Source organism: Candoia aspera, chromosome 2, assembly GCF_035149785.1.
Source record: "Candoia aspera isolate rCanAsp1 chromosome 2, rCanAsp1.hap2, whole genome shotgun sequence".
Lineage (NCBI taxonomy): Eukaryota > Metazoa > Chordata > Lepidosauria > Squamata > Boidae > Candoia > Candoia aspera.
Genome location: NC_086154.1, coordinates 195,204,415 through 195,225,153, shown reverse-complemented (window position 1 = coordinate 195,225,153; position 20,739 = coordinate 195,204,415). Strand labels below are relative to the sequence as shown.

The 20,739-nt window shown below is 39.4% G+C and overlaps 1 protein-coding gene across 3 annotated transcripts in view; it reads right to left on the bottom strand.

Moving 5' to 3' along the window:
- Positions 1-20,739, bottom strand: part of TJP2 (tight junction protein 2) — a 92,479-nt gene that overhangs the window by 814 nt on the left and 70,926 nt on the right. For all 3 annotated transcript variants that reach the window (XM_063295116.1, XM_063295114.1, XM_063295115.1), the window contains 17 exons: positions 19,646-19,749; positions 19,321-19,474; positions 17,736-17,847; positions 17,516-17,649; positions 16,125-16,191; positions 14,314-14,464; positions 13,602-13,710; positions 12,731-12,941; positions 11,539-11,726; positions 10,143-10,238; positions 9,356-9,435; positions 9,025-9,235; positions 6,822-6,922; positions 4,544-4,756; positions 4,171-4,281; positions 3,248-3,577; positions 2,576-2,661 (listed from right to left, as the gene is read on the bottom strand). In XM_063295116.1, the coding sequence (XP_063151186.1) occupies positions 2,576-2,661; positions 3,248-3,577; positions 4,171-4,281; positions 4,544-4,756; positions 6,822-6,922; positions 9,025-9,235; positions 9,356-9,435; positions 10,143-10,238; positions 11,539-11,726; positions 12,731-12,941; positions 13,602-13,710; positions 14,314-14,464; positions 16,125-16,191; positions 17,516-17,649; positions 17,736-17,847; positions 19,321-19,474; positions 19,646-19,749 (2,458 nt within the window). The remainder of the gene's footprint in view (positions 1-2,575; positions 2,662-3,247; positions 3,578-4,170; positions 4,282-4,543; positions 4,757-6,821; positions 6,923-9,024; positions 9,236-9,355; positions 9,436-10,142; positions 10,239-11,538; positions 11,727-12,730; positions 12,942-13,601; positions 13,711-14,313; positions 14,465-16,124; positions 16,192-17,515; positions 17,650-17,735; positions 17,848-19,320; positions 19,475-19,645; positions 19,750-20,739) is intronic.

Sequence of the window (20,739 nt, the reverse complement as noted above, 5' to 3'; positions counted from 1 at the left end):
ATATGAAGTTATTTTGAGCAAGCTAACACTTAGAGAATATTCCAAGCAGGAATAGACTATTACCAGTTTATATTATTTAGAGTAAAAACTTTTGCTTTTATTAATGTTGTCAGGCTATCAACAGTAAGTTTGGAGCTAAGTGCCTGCCCAGTCACTGCCATTTCAAAATACTGCTGCATCATCTTCCTCATTAGTAGGGCTGGCCTGAAATTAGGCTGCTAACATAGGAAAATATATCCTGCGAGAACGTGGGCAACTAAACTACAAAACGCTTCCAATTTTTACTGCTTGATTGGGATATGCTTTTAGGAGCAATAAAGTGAACATCTTATGCACCCTAATCATTTAGGTCTCTGGCAATGTTCTTTCACAACTCATTTTGAGAAAGTTCATTAAAAGAAAACCTCAACAGAATGGTAAAGAAAAAAGTTCCTTTCAGCAACGTTCTACAGCTTTCTTCCACTCCATGAGACTGCCATAATTAATTAAAACGAATTAAGCCAGAATTCTGTTGGACACGATACACCTTCAAAATCAGAGAAGAATGAGATTTTCTACCCAATGCTATCTTAAAGTGTTTAATACTGTTAATCTTCCAGAGTTACTTAATAGCCAGGAAAGGCCCAATTACAGTGTAACAGAGACAAGCTCTCGGAGGAAGGTGGGAAAGAAGACACATACTTAATTAGGCCAACATTTTAGTAGAGGGCAAGCAAAAGAGAACAAAAGATGGCTTATAAGGAAGAATCTTACAGAAGAAAATTGGCCAGCAAATGGTCAGGAGTGCCTTTCCACATATAAAAAGGAACAAGCTTTTTTGTTGTCAACAGAGTTGGAAAAGATAATGATCAAGCTCTATACTTACTTATTAATTACATAAATTTATATGGCAGTCCATTTACCAGAAGAACTCTGCATGACAAACAAGGATCAGAACAATACCATTTTTATCAATTTAAAGAAAGGAAAAAAAAGACGAAGTTGAGGCCCCAATAAAAATCTCACACCACACACAACCACATCAGAGGTCCATTAATTTCCTGGTCCCAGTGCCCAGTCCCAAAGCCATATCTTCACCACCTTCCTGAACACCAGTAGGGTGGGAGTCATCCATACCTCTGGGGGAGGCCATGACAGAGAAGGCCCCACCAAAGAGACCTGGAGCATGCCCCCTGCCAGATCTGGTGGATGGACAGAAACCACTGGGGATAGGTGGTTCTGCAAGTAACCTGGCCTCATGCCATATAAGGTTTTAAGGTGACAACCAGCAGCCTGAATTGCATCTGGAAGTCTACTGGGAGCCAGTGTTGCTCACATAGCAGTGGTGTTACATGAGTGTATCATGGTCCACCCAACACTGCATGTGCTGATGCATTTTGAACTAGCTGAAGCTTCTGAATGCTCTTCAAGGGCAGTCCTGCATACAGCACATTGCAGCAGTTCAATTGAGAGGTGACCACAGCATCAGTGACCATGAGCAGTGCCTACCAATCTAGGAACAGGTGCAACTGGTGCACAAGATATATTTATACAAACGTTCTCCTAGCCACAGCAGCCACTTGCTCCTCAGTCGGGAGCTGTGAGTCTAGAAAGACCCTCAGACTATGCCACCAACTCTGCTTGGGGAGTGTAATCCCAGCCAGCATTAAAGATGGCAAATCACTAGATATGGGAGGCCCTAAAACCCACAGCCACTCAGTCTAGTCAAGGATGAGCCAAAGCTGGTTCTTCCCCATCCAGACCTATACAGCTTCCAGGTGGTGGGAAACACCTCAACCTCACTTGGACAGAGATATAACTGAATATAATCAACATGCTAATATTTCACCCCAGGCCAGTAGATGACCTCACCCAGCAGTTTCATGTACTGAAGCACCCTGAAAAGCAGAGGTCTAGGACTGGATCTCTCCCCCAGCAACATCATTTGGAACTAGCCTCAGAGGAAGGAGGAAAACCACTGAAGGACCATGCCACTGATTCCCAACCTGCTCAGCTAGCCCAGAAGGATACCATGTTTAATGACACTGAACTGAGAGATCAAGGAGAGTAAGGATGGATACACTATCCCCATGCTAAGCCCACCAGAGATCATTCACAAGTGCAATCAGTGCCATCTTGCTACTATATCCCAACCTGACCATGGTGGATCCAGATAATCAGCTTCCTCCAGAGCCCTTTGAAGCTGTAGGCCTACCATCTTCTCAACAACCTTCCCCAGAAAGGAAAGGTTGGAGAGTTGAAAAAAATATTGTCCAGTACTGGTGGGTTTGGTGATGGCCTCTTGAAGAGGATATAAGAAGAAACAAGTTGAAAGGGGTGAGGAGACAAGGTTTTAGTCAGGTTTCACATGAAGTTCAAGAAGTTCATGCTGGATGCAAACAGAATGGGAGGCGCAAGGAAGTAAAACAACGTGAAAAAAGATAATAAACTCCACTACTCTAGTTGGAGATCTACGACCTTCCAACTTACTTGTGGACCTCTTTTAAACAAATTCTTATGCTGAATAAGCTTATTACACATATTCAAAGGCACAGAAGTATAAAAGAAGGGTATGGGCAAATTAATTCAGTTTTACCTGGCAGTCTGGGACCAGTTCTGTTCTGGCTTCTGTGTTTTGATTGGGACTGCATAAATGTCTGGGTGCTTTTGTGCTATTTCCACCTAAAAAAGAAAGAGAGTCAGAACATTTTCATGTTTTCCTCAAACTATAAATTACTATCTGATGCCAATTTTGCTTCCAACAGCAAGACAACTCATTTATTTACTTCACAGACTGACAGATTATTTACAAAATATATAAACAGTATCACAGATGAAAGTTTTTAATGCACGACAACATTTTAACAGAGAATAAGCAAGACATTTTTTCCTGGGAGCTAGAAGACCTATAGCTTGGACATAAAATGGCTCTCTGCATGAACTGAAAACTAATGGAGACTGTTGTGCTAGGAAGGATATTTTTCTACAATTTCTCTTCATCCACAGCTCTAGCACTACCTTCCAACCTGTTCTGAAGAAGCTTTCAAAAATGCTATCCTCCGTATCTTAGAGCAGTGTTTCTCAACCTTGGCAACCTTAAGATGGGTGGACTTCATCCCCAGCCAGCACCGTCTTAGAGGAATTCTGCTAGCAAAATCCAAACTACGGTTTGAATTATATTTTTATTAATTTGATTCTGTACCGCTAGTCTTCTTCTTATTGTAAATAAAACATTCACACAGGACTAACAGAATCATTCTTTTTATACCCTGGCATTCTGTGCTTCTTGCAGTTCTTGCATTCTTAGCAGTCTTGCTTTGTGATCCATTTTCTCAAAAATTTTAACTTTCCCCAGCACAGATTTTGGTGTGTTCTCTTCTACAACTTCTCCCACTTTTTCCTCCACTTCAGCAGGTGGAATGACTGGCTGAGAAGACTTCAATACAGGCCGCCCAAAGGTCGGTTTGATGGCTATAGGGGGAGGAGCTACTTTAGCTGGTATTCCAGAAACTTCAGTACTAGCTGCATTAGGGATGTTTGTTCTGGGTTCATAATTCTTAGGAACATCATATGGATCTTCTTTGTGTTGCAGCTTAGCCTGTAAACATGACACAAATGCAAGTGTGGATTTTTAAATAAAAGCAACAGATTCCGTCTAGAAATGATCAGTTTCAAGAACCTGAAAAACCTATAAAGCTGATATTTTTAGCTAAGGAAGCACAAGTGATTAATGCAGAGCTTCTTTCTTTCTTTCTTTCTTTCTTTCTTTCTTTCTTTCTTTCGTTCTTTCTTTCCTCAAATTTTTGCTACCACCCATCTCCCCCCAAGAGGAACATTTTTTCCTAATGTTGGCATCAAAATTTGGAGCTAGAAACTAAACAGCAGATATTGAAAAGTAATTAAAACACTCTCAGTAAATGAACCAACAGTCCATAGAGGGCGATCTTTAGTAGGATCTACTGGATTCCATAGAAATTTACAACCTTTTGAGTCCTCCAGGTAATTCAATAGCATGCATCCCCTTTTGGGGCAGTTTACTTGATGTTCTCTTCAAAAAGTATTGCCCAACTCTGGGTTTAGAATATTTATTCCCATTTATTTTTTCCTTTAGTTTTTTTTCTGTGTTTTGATAATTAATGAAGAAATAGTAACAATTCTGGTAAGCTATAGAAATACTTCTTTTCATGTTACCTTTGGAGGTTCAGGCTTGAAGGCTGGCGGTGGACTGGGATCCCGCAGAACTTCCCTGCTACCAGCTTTTCTCATCTGAGTTTTTGGTTCAGGGCTAAATTTCCTCACACTCTACAAACAAGTAATAATGACCATTATGCATATATTCACATAGCTCTGGGCTCATATGAAGCATAATTACAATTTTGCAACAGACAGCAAAATTGTAATTATGACACACCAGTTCTTCCATCCCAAGCATAAGTGTAAACAATATTCATCAGTATCTTGAAATGACACTAGTTATTTTCCAGACTTCTATTTCATTGGGTATTTTCCATCAGTGTTTACAATGTAATGTTCTGAAAGAAGGAAAAAAATCTCAGTCTCTTACCTCCTCCTGTTGCACAGGTTCAGAGGACCGACTAATAGAAGAGACTCTTGGCTCATAGTATGGCTCATCAAGTTCATTATCTGTATAAGCCCCACCTTCCCCATCCGTGTCTTCCATATCACTGATTAGTCGACTATCACAGCTCAGATAGTCAGCACCCATAGCAGTTAAGTATGACATACGATCGTCAATGTCATCATCCATTCCCTCCAACTGCAAAAAGAAGGTTTTGTAAAAGAGATTTTTGAGAGTCAGAACAACACTTATATTAGGTAATTGTTACACTTAACACAGCAAGAAATGGAATAAAAAAGATTTAAGTAGGGTCACTTTTACGACAAAGAGTAATTCTACAGTGTTCATTAGCGATATACTACTCCAGAGGCTGGCAAACTTTTCAGGCATCAGGCACAATCTGATGCAATATGGGACAGAAACAGCACTGGTCACACTTATGGATGATCTCTGGCGGGAGTGGGATGGAGGCAGTGCATCCATCCTGGCTCTCCTTGACCTCTCAGTGGCTTTTTATACCATCGACCATGGCATCCTTTTGGGTCGGCTCAGGGAGTTGGGGGTGGGTGGCGTAGTCTTATGCTGGTTCACCTCCTTCCTCCAGGGCCGGTCCCAGTTGGTGTTAATAGGGGAGGAGAGATCGGCCTCACAGCCCCTCCTTTGTGGGGTGCCGAAGGGGTCGGTACTCTCTCCTCTCCTTTTTAACATCTGCATGAAATCGCTGGGTGAGATCATCCGTCTCCATGGGGTGAGGTATCATCAATATGCTGATGATACTCAGTTATACATCTCCATCCCGGGGGAAGTAAGTGATGCTGTGACTGCCCTCTCCAGGTGCCTGGGGGCTGTGCGGGCCTGGATGGGGAACAACAGGCTTCAGCTGAACCCTGGTAAGACAGAGTGGCTGCCGGTTAACAGCCCCTCTGCTCCTAGGAATTTGCCATCTTTAGTCTTGGATGGGGTTGCACTGCTCCAGACAGACCCGGTGCATAACTTGGGTCCTCTTGGACTCACGACTCCTGCTCAAAGAGCAGGTGGCAGTCGTGGCCAGAAGGGCCTTTGTGCAACTTCGTGTTGTGTGCCAATTATGCCCCTTCCTGGAGCGAGAGGCCCTTCGAACGGTCACTCCTGCCCTGGTCATCTCCCATATAGACTACTGTAATCCGCTCTGCATGGGGCTACCCTTGAAGAGTATCCAGAAGCTACAGCTGGTCCAAAATGCAGCTGCATGGGCGATTTTGGGTGCTTCAAGATCAGCACATATTACCCCATTGCTGTGCGAACTTCATTGGGTGCCAGTTTGCTTCTGGGTCCAATTCAAGGTGTTGGTTATTACCTTTAAAGCCCTACATGGCATGGGTCCAGGTTACCTCTTCCCCGTTACATCAACCTGTCCCACCAGCTCATGCAGAGAGGGCATGCTGCAGACCCTGTCTGCACGGGAACTCCATCTGGCAGGGTCCAGGAGGCGGGCCTTCTCTGCAGCAGCTCCCTCCCTTTGGAACCCCTTCCCCCGGAAGTGAGGCTAGCCTCCTCTCTTTTGGAGTTCAGGAAATGGCTGAAGACCTGGTTTTGTCACCATGGTTTGAGTGGGGAGAGGAAGAGCCACTCTTGGGGTTGGTTGGCCCCCTAGTCCTGCCGAGGCCGGTCTTGTTCCCCTTTGGGTGGTATTAGATCTGCCATTACTTGGATCTCATTACATTTTATATTTATTTATTGATATTGATATTTATGGATTAATGATATTATTTATGATTTTATTGAATTTTAAACTGTTTTATTGTGAACCGCCCAGAGCCCCCCGTATGAGGGAGATGGGTGGTGATAAAAATATGATAAATAAATAAATAAAATATTATGTTACCTAAAAATCAAAATGTAAAAATGGCTAAAATCCAATGACACAGTTGCATCTTGCACGATTTCAGCATTTTCAGTCTGAACAATGAAAGTCAGTGAAATTTAGCAATCCTGCATGATTTGTGAATATACGGAGAGAGAAAGACCTATGTATATGTCTCCATGACTGCCTAAGTGCCCCTTAGTGTGGCAATGCCAAATTTTTAACCAACAATATTTAGCTAGATTGTTGTATGTCAACCATGACTATTGCATGAAATTCAGGGACCTTTACCTTGAAGACTTCTCTATTCATATAAAAAAGAAATTCCCTATACACATAAAGTCTTTCCTCTCCTAAAGACTCTTGGCTCATGTTCCAGGTTAACATGCATGGGTAGACAGAAAGTACTTGAGTACATACCTTTCCTTCTGAAACCCACACTGCTTCATTTTGTTGTTGCTGAATAGTATCTTTAAGACTGCCATACCATCCATCATTGGCTGAATTTAGATCAATGGTAGCTGCAGAAATGTTTAAACAATGAATTATTGGATTTGCAAACCATTACTTCCAAACATTTCATTACCTTACTTTAATGATTTTCAATTGAACAAGAGCACTGCTTTTCTTCACAATGCTAGAACACCTCACTGCAGGTAGTCCTCGCTTAAGAACCACAATTGAGACTAAAATTTCAGTTGCTAAGCAAAGTGGTCATTAAGCAAATCCAACCCAATTTTACAACCTTTTTTGCAGCAGTCATTAAGTGAATCAACACAGCCGTTAAGTGAACCACATGGTCATTAAGCAAATCATGCGGTTCCCCATTGATTTTGCTTGCCGGAAGCTGGCCGGGAAGGTTGAAAATGGCAATCACATCACCAAAGGATGCTGCAATGGTCATAAATACGAACTGGTTGACCGCAGGAACACTGTGACAGTCCTAAGTGTGAGCACCAGTTGTAAGCTGGTTTTTTCAGCATCATCATAAGTCTGAGCCATCACTAAGCAAATGGTCATCAAGTGAGGACTACCTGTAATTACTATCAGTCTGTAAAAGGATGCCTAATATTTAAAAACACAGAACAAGAACAGCACAGCATTCCATCAGTGTAAAAGTAAAGATGACGATGTTAACAATCAGGCATGGATAATACTTAAATTATTATACCATCCTTCCTATGTGTTTTTGTCAGGCTCTGCCTGCTACCCAATAAAATACAGACGCTAATTTAGGAGAAATCAGGTTCTGGTTTTATTTAAGTATAGTGCATGCCTAGTGAAAAGCTGAGAGTGGAGGGAGCCCGCGCCAGTCAGCGCTCCCCCCTCTTTGGTTGTGTAAGCCCCAAGCCCCGAATGTTCCGTTGCCGGTGGGTGAGGGGTCGCGGGGCCCCTGCTGTTGCCCCGGGCGTCTGCTTAATCCTCTTCCTCCGGCCGGTGATGACTTTGAGCCGGGCCATAATCTTTCGTGCTTCTTTGACAGCTCCAGGCGTGCCTCGTGCTCAGGCGTTGTCAGTTTCACCCTTTGCTACAATGTATCTTTCTGAATGGCTTTTCCGGCTGGAGTCGTTACCTTGTTGCCGGTGTCTGTTGCTTGCCTTTGTCTTTGCTTTCATATCTTTTTAATCCTTTGCCCCCGTTTCCTTGTATTGTTGTGTGTGCCGTTGTGCTGACACAATCAGCGCAACGGTGCTCATGACAGTTTTCGTCCTACTTAAGAAACATGTCATGTTCGAAATTTTTTCTACTTCCCTACTGATTTCATCTTCTCACACTCTAGTTTATAACTAATCCTAACAGATGCTGAAGCCAGTCTTTTCTTCAGAGCCTTCCTACTAAACTCTTTTAAATATAGCTTACAGCAGCAGTTCCCAACCTTTTTGGCACCAGGGACCAGTTTCGTGGAAGGCAATTTTTCCATGGACCAGGGTGTGTGTGTGGTTTCGGGATGATTCAAGTGCTTCCTCTTTTTCCCAACCTTTTATTCTTTTTTCTTTGCGCCATTTGGAGATAGCAGCCAATGGGCTTGCTTTCTCTGAGAGGAGGCGGAGCTCAGGTGGTGATGCGAGCGATGGGGAGCAGCTGTAAATACTCAGGCTGTAAATTCATTCGTTCGCCCACTGCTCACCTCCTGCTGTGCGGCCCGGTTCCTAACAGGCCACAGGCCAGTACTGGTCTGCGGCCCAGGGGTTGGGGACCCCTGGCTTACAAATAACAGTTACAAATAACATGTTGTGTTCATATTATCAAATACATCTAATAATGCATCTGATACTGTAGTCCATATATTTACATTTAAACTATTTGGACCAGGCTTTCTGGAAAAGACTAGGAACTCTGGTTAGCTTATTCCACTGCTTAACCTTTCCTATAATTAGAAATTTTTGCTTTCCTATAATTAGAATATTTTTTCAAAACTACTTAAATTACCTTACTCATGTATAAAAAGGTTGCTTTTTGACCTAATTCCAATAGAAATGGAATCTATGCAAAACTCATGTATTCAATAAGACCTGGAATCTGATTGTTGAGTAAACTATAATCTTTCCTAAATGGCTGTCACATAACATTTACTCTACACCAATAGATGCTTTTACAGAAAACAAGCGATGGTTTCATGCACCTGTAAAAAGATGGAAACATGTCTTCTTCAACTTATTTGCTTGATCATAAAGCTTCCGTGTGCTCTTGTTGGATGTTGGAATTAGCCGTTGCCTCATAATTTTCACACCTTGTTTGCTGTCTGGGTTGAAAAACACTACAATTGGAAACCACTGAGTGTAGTTTAACAGATCCACAGCTTTGGGAGTCACATCCAACAAAGCATGTTTATTCTGTTGAAGAAAAAGGCAATATTGAGTTTATGCTCATAGGGAAGGGAAGCAAAACACACCAGTACTTTTAATATAGTCTACTATTATTCTAATGGAAATGAAACAAAAGGGAAAATGTACCTGCTCAATAATTTGCTTCACAGTATTCAAACGCACTACACCAGTGGACTTCTCCGAACCTGCATCTCTTGGTTCTGTTTCTGCAAGAATAGTATGTTAGCTTTATCATATGTTTAAGATTTGTTTTGAGAGATCATGAAGCGCTAACAGAGTTTTCAACTTGGGTGCCTGGATGGAAAATCTGAACGTAATACATTTTTTGCAGAAACTTCTAATGTTAACCTTAAAGACTCTTAACAGTTTAACATCAGGATATCCTAAGGAATGTCTTTACTAGTATCACTCCACCCATAAAATTTGTGCCAGAGATCTTGCTCATGTGCCCAAAGGTAAACTTCTTTAGCTTGAGAAGCTCTTGAATTACTTTTCTCAGTTGTGACTCTGCTCCTCTCCAAAGATCATTCACTAGGGCTCTACAATGCTTCACTTTTGTTCAAGTTCAGCTGCTGACTATCCTGGACACACTCATGCAGTTTTATTGACATCAGTCTGTCAAGAAAGGCCAAGAAACAGTCGGCCATTCCCTTTTTCTGGTATTTTTTTAAACTTCCCAGTCTAACCTAGAGATTTTGTGTTTCATACCAATCTCTTAGCCCAGTTCAAAGAAATCCTTTGAGACTGTAAATTCTTAAAGTCTTTTGGGGAAGGATGAACTAAGACATTTTTTCTTATTCATCTATTTAATTGCCATCACTTCATGATCATTTTGATGTATTATTAGTATTATTATTATGGTTAAATTAATAACTAAGGAACAACTGTGGAGTCACAGCTGTTAACTACTTACTGGCAGCTTGATATAGCTCTGGCAACTCATTACACAACTTCTCCATAGCTATGTCTGCAATGGGACCAAATATCACCACTGGCCTCCTAAAACCAGCTGCAAAGAAAACATATGTAGTTTGTTTCCATGATTATAGGATCAAAGCCAATCATTTAATGTTTATTATCACTAGAGGGAAAAATCCAGTGCTGCATCAGTGAATTTCTGCTCACATAAGGATACATTTTCTTTCTCTTTTCGCCTTGCTACTCATTTCATACCCATCCTATCAGTTCTGGAGGGTTCCCCAGAACGACTGAAACAATTTTCAGAGTATATGCTGGCAGGAGAGGAAAGCAGAATTGCCTCCTTCAATTCTCTTGGTGGAAGTAATTTCAACAGGGGAACATAATTGGATAACATCTATTGTCTGTAAATTGGATACCCATTATCTGTAATTTATATGTAAACATTTCTCCTTTCAAGGGAGAAGTTTACAATCATTAAGACTAGCTTCCAACAGGAATTAAAAGGAATTAACAAGCAGTAGCTGACATGCAATAAAAAGCAAGAATTGTAGACCACATTCAACACAAACTGAGTCCTTGACGAAATCATCTGAGATGTTACTGACTCTAACCGTACCATTTTTGTTTGTAAGAAGTGGTGAGAGAAATGACACTTTCCCAATGCCTACGAGCTACCAAGGAAATTATCCTTTCCCATATACCCAACAGAGAAGCTTCTGGCAGGGGTGGTTTCTTCAGTATCCCCACCCCTACCACCACCCAGCTGATCTCAATAACTAGGAGGATTCTCATCAGGAGGGGTGCTTCCATAGTTAATAAGGTCCTAAGAGTCGACAATGACTTGATGGCACATAACCAATAAAAAAAGCCTTTTAGGCTTTAGAAGTCAACAATAGCACCTTCAATTGTGCCAGCAGACAATTGTAGCTGATGCAGATCTGTCAAAAAGGCATCAAATGATCTCTGAATCTTGCACCAGTGAACAGCCGGGCAACTCCATTTTGCACCAACTGTAACTTCCAAGGCCAGCCCCACATAAAGGATGTTGCAGTAGTCAAGAAGGGTTGTAATTATAACCACATACTAGTCTCAATTGCAAATGCCACCCTACAATATTTATTGGGATGAACATTAGCATGCAGTCATACAAATTACAAATTACTGGTTAATCATTTCTTTTTGCACAAAGTATTCAGTGATTCAAATATACACACAAGGTATTTTTATTTTTAAAAATTGGATATTGGAAAACTGGATAACTAGGCTAATGTTAGCCTAGAGCCAAAACTGAAGAATTATAATTATTTTTTTTACATTTCCTCCCTCCCAAATAAAGTATCTATCTTTATAACTTCAGCTCAGAGTTCTTAAATGCTGTCCTCACTCACCTTCCCGGAGCATAACTCTCTCATAGGCTGGAAATTTAGTGCCAACAGATGCAATCGCTGTTAAATCTTCTCGGCTCTTCTTGAGATTCTTTTTCATTCCTGACCGCTGGCCACGCATCCGCCAGAAGTCAGCCCTATCAGTGGAACCATCTCTCTGAGCATTTTGAACACTGGCCAACTGTTCAGCCCTGAAAGGGACAACATTTGCTCCATTTTTCAAAAGCCAGCGAAGGATATACACTTAAGAACAAATACAACTAATGTACAGGTTTTAAAAAAGAATCTCATTTATTTATTTATTTATTTATTTATTTTCCTGCCTTTATTATTTTTATAAATAACTCAAGGTGGCAAACACACCTATAAAAGATTCTAATATTTAATCCTCAACAGAGATTAAAGTAAGTCTTCATATGCATGCTGATGACATGTAATGCCAATCCCTTTAGCTGAGGTCTACTCGTAAGTGTCCACAGGAGCTTCCCCTGCCCATATATCCACATTAATCCATCTTAGCAATTCATTTGAACAGGAATAAAGGTGTGCACTTCTTGGGAAGAGCTAGAATTATTCCTTGCCCCTGGTGGTCCTAGTTCTACCTACACCTATTTGCATATCCAACCTGATTTAAATCAAGCTACAGTGGGATGATCAAGAAATACGCTGCAGACTAGCACTTGATAAGGTAGCAATGAAGGTCTTGGAAAAGTTATTATGATGCAATGGCCAGTCTATATCTACAAAGATCAGAATCTTTGTTTTTTCCTCTGAAAATCCATGGATGAGAAAGTTGGACTTTGAAGAAGCAGGATTAAAAAGTATTGATGCTTTGGTTTTTGGTGTTGGAGAAGGCTCCTGAGAATACAACAGCCAAGAAAACAAACAAATGAATCATAGAGCAAATCAATCCAGGGTTGCCACTCAAGGAACAAATGACTAGGCTCTAATTATCATATTTTGGACACATCATGTAAAGACCCAGATCCCTTGAATAGTAGGGGGAATGGACCAAATTAAAGCAGCAACGGGTGCACCATTGGCAGCCCTGAAGGACCAGGCTTGGAACAGTCATCCTGGAGAAGATTTATCTATATGTTCACTAAGAATTAGCATCAATTTGATAACACATAATCATAGCGCGATGGAATAAAGGGAAGGTGTCCTGTGTTAAATTTACAGGAGAGTAACATACCTGCTTTTATTCGGAATTAACCCTTTCTCTAATTCACTCTCAATTCTCACAGCCAGCCAATGGCCTAGCTTCCCATCATACAGTGTATCAACCACTCGGAAGACATCGCCTCTGGTGAAAGCCAAGCTCTGTGGTGTTTCCTTTTCACATTCAAAGTGGGTCCTTATGAAGAAAGAATCCCCTCTACCACAAGCCATTATGTCTCTATACACTGGGGGAGAGAGAGAAATGAGAGAAAGACACCAGTTATTTTCTTCAGTTGAGAGTTTTATCACCACTTCTTATTGCTGCTAGTCTAGCAGAAGGTAGCTGTTTTGAATTAACTAATCTCTATTTGCTCCCATCACATAAACTTCTAAGAGCTGTAGATATAAAAGAATAGAAAATGATTTTATATGACTTTTCAGACATGATGCTATTTTTTCCATATATTACACAGAAGTCAATTTCTGAATCTCAACATATTATATCCTACTACCAGTGGCTCATATTTAAAAAGGAATCATATATATTAGCAGATGTTTCCTATAAATTTCTAACGGTAATTGTATAAACAAAGAAGTTGGATTTGCTAACTTCTGACGGTGGAATAATAAAATGTTTTTGATCACTGGGCATTTTTATGGCTTGAAAATTAACCACCAAGGTAAATAAAACTTTCAATGACTATGCAAATTAACAAATAACCACCGATCTACTTAGCTGCTAACTTAAAAACCTGGACGTTTATCAGAAATTTACATTATTGTAACTAATATACTTTTCTAAGAATATGATAAACTTCAGTTGATATAAACAGAACAAAAGATAAAACAAGGAAATACATTAAATAAAGCAGCACATTAGAAACATGCTATTGTCTTACACATACCATCATATCTGCTTTGAGCCAAAATTGTCACGATATCACCTTTAGGAATTTCTAGTAGGTACAGAACAGCATCCTCTCGAAAGATACCTCTGAAATCTTGACTGTTTACCTGGTGCAAATCAACCACACTCAGCTTTAGGATTTCTTTTCAGTTTTTTTTAAAGTCACTCTGTATATTGTAATTTTAGGTAACTACACGATACTTTTTAGTTGCTAATGCTTTACATTACTTCAGCTTTCACTAACCAGGTACATCTTGACTTACTGTTATGGGAGTTAAGTACTTGCATCTGGGGGACACAGGACTGAGAAAGGCTATAGGAAAATAGTGATTTGATTTGAGTGATTCCACATAATCCATTACAATATTGGAAATTACAACCAACTTTAGCCACCATGCTTTCCTTAAAAACAAAGTCTTGCATTTAAGCCTGGCTATTAGGAAATACTGGTGTTAATGGACAGATTTTAATCTGTTAATTATAATAGAGAAGACAGAAACTTCATACCCTGTGGCAAAGGGATTTTTTCTTTCACAAAAAAATAGAAGAAGAGACAAAATGTATATTTATCTCAGCCATACCAGCAAACAATTTTCCCTAAAATATAATTTCAGAATTGTTCTTATAAATATTGGAGGGGGGGGGAGCATTTTTTCAATTCAGTTGCTAAAAAATCATATTTTAAATGGAAAATAATTCTGCATGCAAACCTTAAGAATCTGATCTCCCTCCTGTAGGCCTTCCTGTTCTGCTGAAGTCCCTTCTTGAATTCCACCAACAAATATTCCTACATCATTCCCACCAGCCAACCGGAGACCCACGCTATCTCCTTTTTTGAACTTCACCATTTTTGTATCAGGACTTAAAAGAGAAGACAGTAAGTGTTATTCATTGTAGGTGTTATTTATTTCAACTTAAAATATCACTGACTATAAATAATTTCTAGTGAGCAGAGAATATATTTGTATGACAAGGCATCAGTATCTCAAACTTACATAACTGAAGCAGCCTATGATTTGTGAATAAAGAACCCATGGGAAACAGACTACATTTCCACTTTATTCTTATTGTAATATTTAAATTGTGTTAGATTATATACTTCTCAAGGCAGTTTAGAAAATTAAATACATAAGTAAAATAATAATGTATAAATTATTGTAAAATTACCCTAGTACCAGTAAAATGTCCATTTAAAACTCACATCAATTGCAGATACAAATCTTTCCATTCGTATAAATTTATTGAAGATATTTATATAGCTGCCCATCGCACGAAACATGACTCCATAAATGGGTTTTTATAGCCTTCTAGTCAGAAAGTATCAGCTAAATATCACCAGGAAGGAATCCCATAGGTCAGAGGCTACCCTTACCCTATTACTCTAGAGTACACCACCCTTGCTGATCTTGGCTATTATTAATGGTATATATATAGTACCTTAAACCTAGCTTACCATACGAAATGCATTAAGACACAAAAATTAAACTATGAAATCTAATTCGGCATAAAACCTTCTGAGGGCATATGATACCATCTGTAACCTTCCATCTATCTACACAATCCATGTCAGCCTCCCTGTGAAAACAGCCCTCAGGCACAGAGACACAAAGAGTTGGAAAGATAAGCAGAACTGCTGAAGGAAACTGTGGAACCACTAAAGGTGGGGGGGGGGTAGGGGTGACTGCTAGATGAGAGATTGCAAGGTGGATTCAAAAACTATGGCCAGAAATTTCCAGATACTGTTTTAGGGGAAATGCAATTTCCATACAACAGGCTAAACTCAAATCAGCTGTAAATTTAAATTGTAAAATTAAATTTAAAAGGGAAAAAGGTAACTCTGCATCATCTGTATTTTAGTGAAGTCCCTCAATGTTAAATAGCAGGAGGGGTAAATGAAAATTTTGTTGGAACCCATAGCATGACAGTGGCTGATAGCCCAAGTTACAGAGACACCTGTGAGAATAGCAGTGAGTCTCCTCTCCCTTCAGAGACATCTATATACTGTGTCAAGTCACAGGTTGCGCAATGGACACAACTTCAGCTAAACTAAAGCAGTATCTCCCAAAGAAAGGGAAGATATGACTTTATATACAAAAATTAAAGAATATATATTCTTTCCACTTTGAAACTCCTATTTTGATTGTAGAATCAGTTGTTTCAATCTTGCTAGAAGTGCCCTGCCCATACCAGAAGCATTTTAAGGACATTTAGAGCTGTTTGAGCTCAGTATTATCAGGACAGTGTCAGAACACTTCTGGTGAAATTTGGACAGGTATTTTAGTCTTGAAACAGAGCATTTCAAGCTCAATTTTTTTAAAATTTGATTTTGCACACCACTATATGACAAGATGTATTGAAAAGTACTATTGCACCTGCCTCTGTACAAATATCATTTTGGCAATGCCAAAACAAGCTTGTGTTTCCTTTAATAAAACACTTTTCTCCATTATTATAAGTCTTTAGAGCAGCATGGTTTATAAAAAAATGAAAACAATGTTCAGAAAAGTTTTAAAAAACATACCCATATATTGCTTGGTCCTCAGGACTTGGCTGAAGAAATATTCTTGATGCTGGTTTTGGATGTACAACTGTATATATATATAAACAAAAAACTAACTCAGAATTAGCTTCTTCTTTATTCCTCCATAATAAAAAGTGTTATATAAGAAATTCAGTACATTCTACTTATAGTAATTCTTATTAATATCTGTGTCTTTGCTCCTAGTAAATGTAGAATGTCAAGATAACACACTATGGCTAGAATTTTATTTGCCAAGCATACAATGCTACAAAATAGAATACTTTCTCCACTTGCAGTAACTTCCAAAGATGCAGCAAAAACAGAATCCTGTAGCACTTCCAGAGAAACAAAACTTTTGGTATCCATCCAATGTTCCTGTTCAACAACATCTAACGTGGTATGCCTTAATATCTCAAAGGAAATTTAAAAAATCTATTCTGTTCTAGAATAAAGCATTATATGAATTGGGTTGCATACTGAACTAATGTATTTTTATTAACCACAGTTTATTGAAAAAACACAACTGGCTGCATTTATGGAATGTATTAAGTCAAAACCAAACCATATCTATATTTTAGCTTAACATACTGTGTGTACCCAGTCAATATTAATTTTATTAGTTCTTTTGCTTTAATTCTAACTCTTTTCCTCCATTTACACACTGTTTCTTCAACAAATTTCCAGCACGTGTCACCAAATATGGTAAACCATAATTTATTAACCTATTTTGTTAGATAAACCATCCTTGGCTGGGCACTCAGCATGCTACTCCATAAATTATATACAATATTAAATTATTAAATTATCCCCAATTGTTGCTGCCTACTCAGTACATTCCAGCAGAGTGGGTGTGTTTCAGGTCCCTCAATTAAACACTGTCATCTTGCAGGACTGAGGAAGCATGCCTTTTCTTTCATTGCCCCAGAGATACGTAGGGCACCAAATCTCCTGGGGTTCCAGAAAGCCCTTAAGACTTGGCTCTGTTCCTAGGCCTGGAGTTAGTGTGTTGTAGAGTCCCCGTTGTTTGTTGTTGTTATGGTTGTTTTTACTCTGGGTTCTTGTGTTTTTAACCGTTTAATTGTATATTTAGATGCTGTAAGCCACCCAGTGCCTTTTGGAATGGGCAGTCATAGATGATGACAACAATGATGACAACAATAGAAATAAATACAATAAAAATGATCTGATTGGTTGTGGTTTATTGTGTTGAAGGAATCCAACTTGAGAGAGTAGCTTAGATGGTTCCCTCTTGAAAAATTGACTGAAGCAGGAGAAAAGTAGACTCATTATTCAGTCCTGTGAATCACTGACTACGTTGTGCAACTACATGAATGGAAACTGGGCTGCCTTGTTACTGCATCCAAAGAGTCTCAAAGGAGAATAGCACTGACCTGGAGGATCGTCTTGGTATGTCACTTGACTGTTTGTCTCTGGTATTAAAGCAGCTGTGGAATCAACAGTTGATCTAAAAGGGGTGGGCATTGCTCCCATTTTGGAAAGTCTACTAGCTGGGTCTTCTTTTGCACTTAATACAAAAGCCACACAGTTAGGAGAAGATCAAAGATTTGGTGACATAACAAAACATAAATAACACTACAGTACACATTTTACCTCAATTTCTCCTTTAGCTTTTCATTTGAAGAATGGCACTCTACATCAGAGTGATGCAGTCTTCTATCATCCTGAGGTGAGCAAGATCGGTTTGACTCTATTTCTGAAATATCTGTTGGGAGAGCATAGTGCAGAGTCTAGAAAAGCTACCACCGTCTGTAATTTTAATGCCTCTTGACATATATGCGTAATAAAAGGCTTTCTTCTTTTAAACACTGACAACAAAAATGCTTCCTGAAAGCAAACAAAGCTGATGCTACAAGGCACTCCTACTAGGAAACTAAACCCTCCAGGCAGCAAATTATACGTCAATTTTGCTTACCAAACAGATCTATACTTGATTTCTTAGCTTTTCTTTGAAGGATATCATTCAACGAGCCTTGTTCAGATCAAGCCTTTGAAAAAATGGCATCATCAGATAATTTGGGGCAATCCTTAGGGCTGGCATAAAAATTACCACCAGTCACTTGAAAGTGGTAGTAGCTTCCAGGGGAACGGAAAGAGACATAGAAATATCCAGATTGTCACTTCTTATTGTGCAGTTATCTTGGAAGTCACTACAGCAGCAAGGCAGCATTCTTGCTCTTGAAGCCCTTAGGCCAGAATAGATATCAATCTCTTGACTGTTCTGGCACATATCCAAGGGCAGGCAAAGGAAGTATGGTTCTTTCAAGTATGCACAATCCACGGATAAATGTCACACGTGGCCCCTAGCACTGCTTTGGCCCAGAGATCAGGATTTTGGAGGATTAAGGAACAAGATCTATACTTTAAACTTCATAGCAGTCACCTGGCACCTTAAGGCACTTATTTTCCTTTAAACTTTAAGGTGTTCCTTTTGCCTTAAAGCCTACCCAAAGCAAACCAAACACGATACATCCCATCCATTATGGAGACATTATGACGTCACCCGTCATCTTTCTCTCTGAAGTGCTCTGAGGCCAAGCAAATTAAAAGAGTGACCTCAGCACTGGGGAAGAAAATACCTCCTTTCACTAGAAGCGACCTCAGACTCTTTCTAGCCCTGCCTTCAGAGCAAGTGAAAAGGAGATACCCACTCTAGGACACTCCAGCCATAGGAAAACTAGAGAAGTTACGCCTGATATTCTCTGCCTGAGCCATGAATTCCTGCCAACAATTATGAGCATTTACTGTATATGGGGAAAATGGAGGAAAACTGGCACCTATGAAACAGCATGTGATGGACACCCGATCTACTTATTTAGAGGTATCTGCTTCTCCAGCCAGTATCAGGGATGGACTTTATAAGCGATGAACAACATGGAAGAACTTGATATGAAGCATACATGTTCTGTGGTTGATTCCTGGTTCATTACTGTCTTAGCTTGAGGGACAAAAACTCACAGCTCTTGCCTCAAAAATCTGGTCATGCTTCAGATCAGTTAAGAGTCTGTTGTTGTTTTATTACAACAACAAAATTAAAGATTTTACATGTGCACACGTTTATAGATCTATTTAGGATGCAATGTACTATTTGTAGGTACTGCTCATAGCTCTTTTGAAAACCATTAAAACAGTTTTAAAAATTTAAAAACCATTTTTAGCTTTGCTTTTAACCTCTTACCTTCTATTTCTGAGTCGCTGTCATGCATGGAAGGAATGTTAATCAGAGTTTGTTTTCTGTCTCTCATAACAACCAATTGGAGTTTTCCTCTTGATTTCTCAATCAGTTTTCTAGCATCTGATAAGGACATATTCTCCGTCACTGTACCATTAATCTGAATGTGTAAAGCAAGCAGATTGATTTATATCTGGAGCATAAATGGCACTGATAGACCAGTTCAAAGAGTTTCCACCCAATATTTGCAAACAGGCAATTTAAAAACAACAGCGAGGATGTATATATTTTCTCCATTAAGAAATTGAAGTATCTTTGTACAATAACATACTTTGAGAATGATGTCCCCTTCGTGCAAATTGCCATCCTTTGTTGCCAGGCCGGTACTAGTCATTTCTTTGATAAAAATCTGACTTCCAAGTCGCAGGCCATATTCTGCAAAAGTAACAGGGAGACAGAGTTTTGCAGTTTATCAAATGAACCTGTTGCATGCTAGCAGCTTCCAAACTTTGTTATTAAGAAGGAATTCTCAGTTTTCTGGCTGGGGGCCTTCTGTCCCTCCAACCCCTACGCTTCAGTCCAAGGGTGTAAGTTATGATCCATAAAATCAAAGACAGTCCACCAGTTAAATCTGGCTGTTCTGGGATTCACAAACAGGTTAACTATCATAATTCAAACAGGCACCACACATGGCTGGTAGATTATACTCAAAAGACGATTTGTGTAGGCCCAATCTACTGCATAGTACCTTATGAACTTCCAACACTGCAATGTTATCTAGTATATATTGAAATCCAGACAGAATCTAAGTGTGGGATTGTATCACAAAGACCATCTAATACAACCTCCTAATGCAGGAAGTACTGTATATGCCATCCAATCTCTGTTCAAAAGTCTTCAATGAACATAAGATAGTTTGCCTACTAAGGCTGTTTATTCCATTATCATCAGTTTCTATTATCAGAAACCATTTTTCTCGCAGTTAGTTATATTCCTTTTCTTGTAAATGTGAACCTACAAGTCAATTCTTAATCTCACCAAGATACAGAGAATAAATTTATATAACAGTTCTTTCAAGTACTTGATGATGACTGTAATATTGCCTTTAAACTACCTTTTCTTCAGGCTTTTTCAACCTTTCCACGTAAGATTTTGGCTTCCTAGTGCCTCTGGGTACATTCCAGAGATCACTGGATGGTTACTTAAGGCACAGTCCCTCCTTTCCATACACACTGTTTATTCTATATAAACTAAGAAAATGGCTTGACCTTTGCCATGTAGTATATCAAGTCATTTAAAACTAAAACAATTTTCTGACTCTCAGCTGTTTAAACAGGGTTCCAAATATATAAACAATGACTGGCAAAATCTTGAAAAGAAGTACAAGAGCTTTTCCAAAATCATCTAACCGGGCTTTTGGAAATA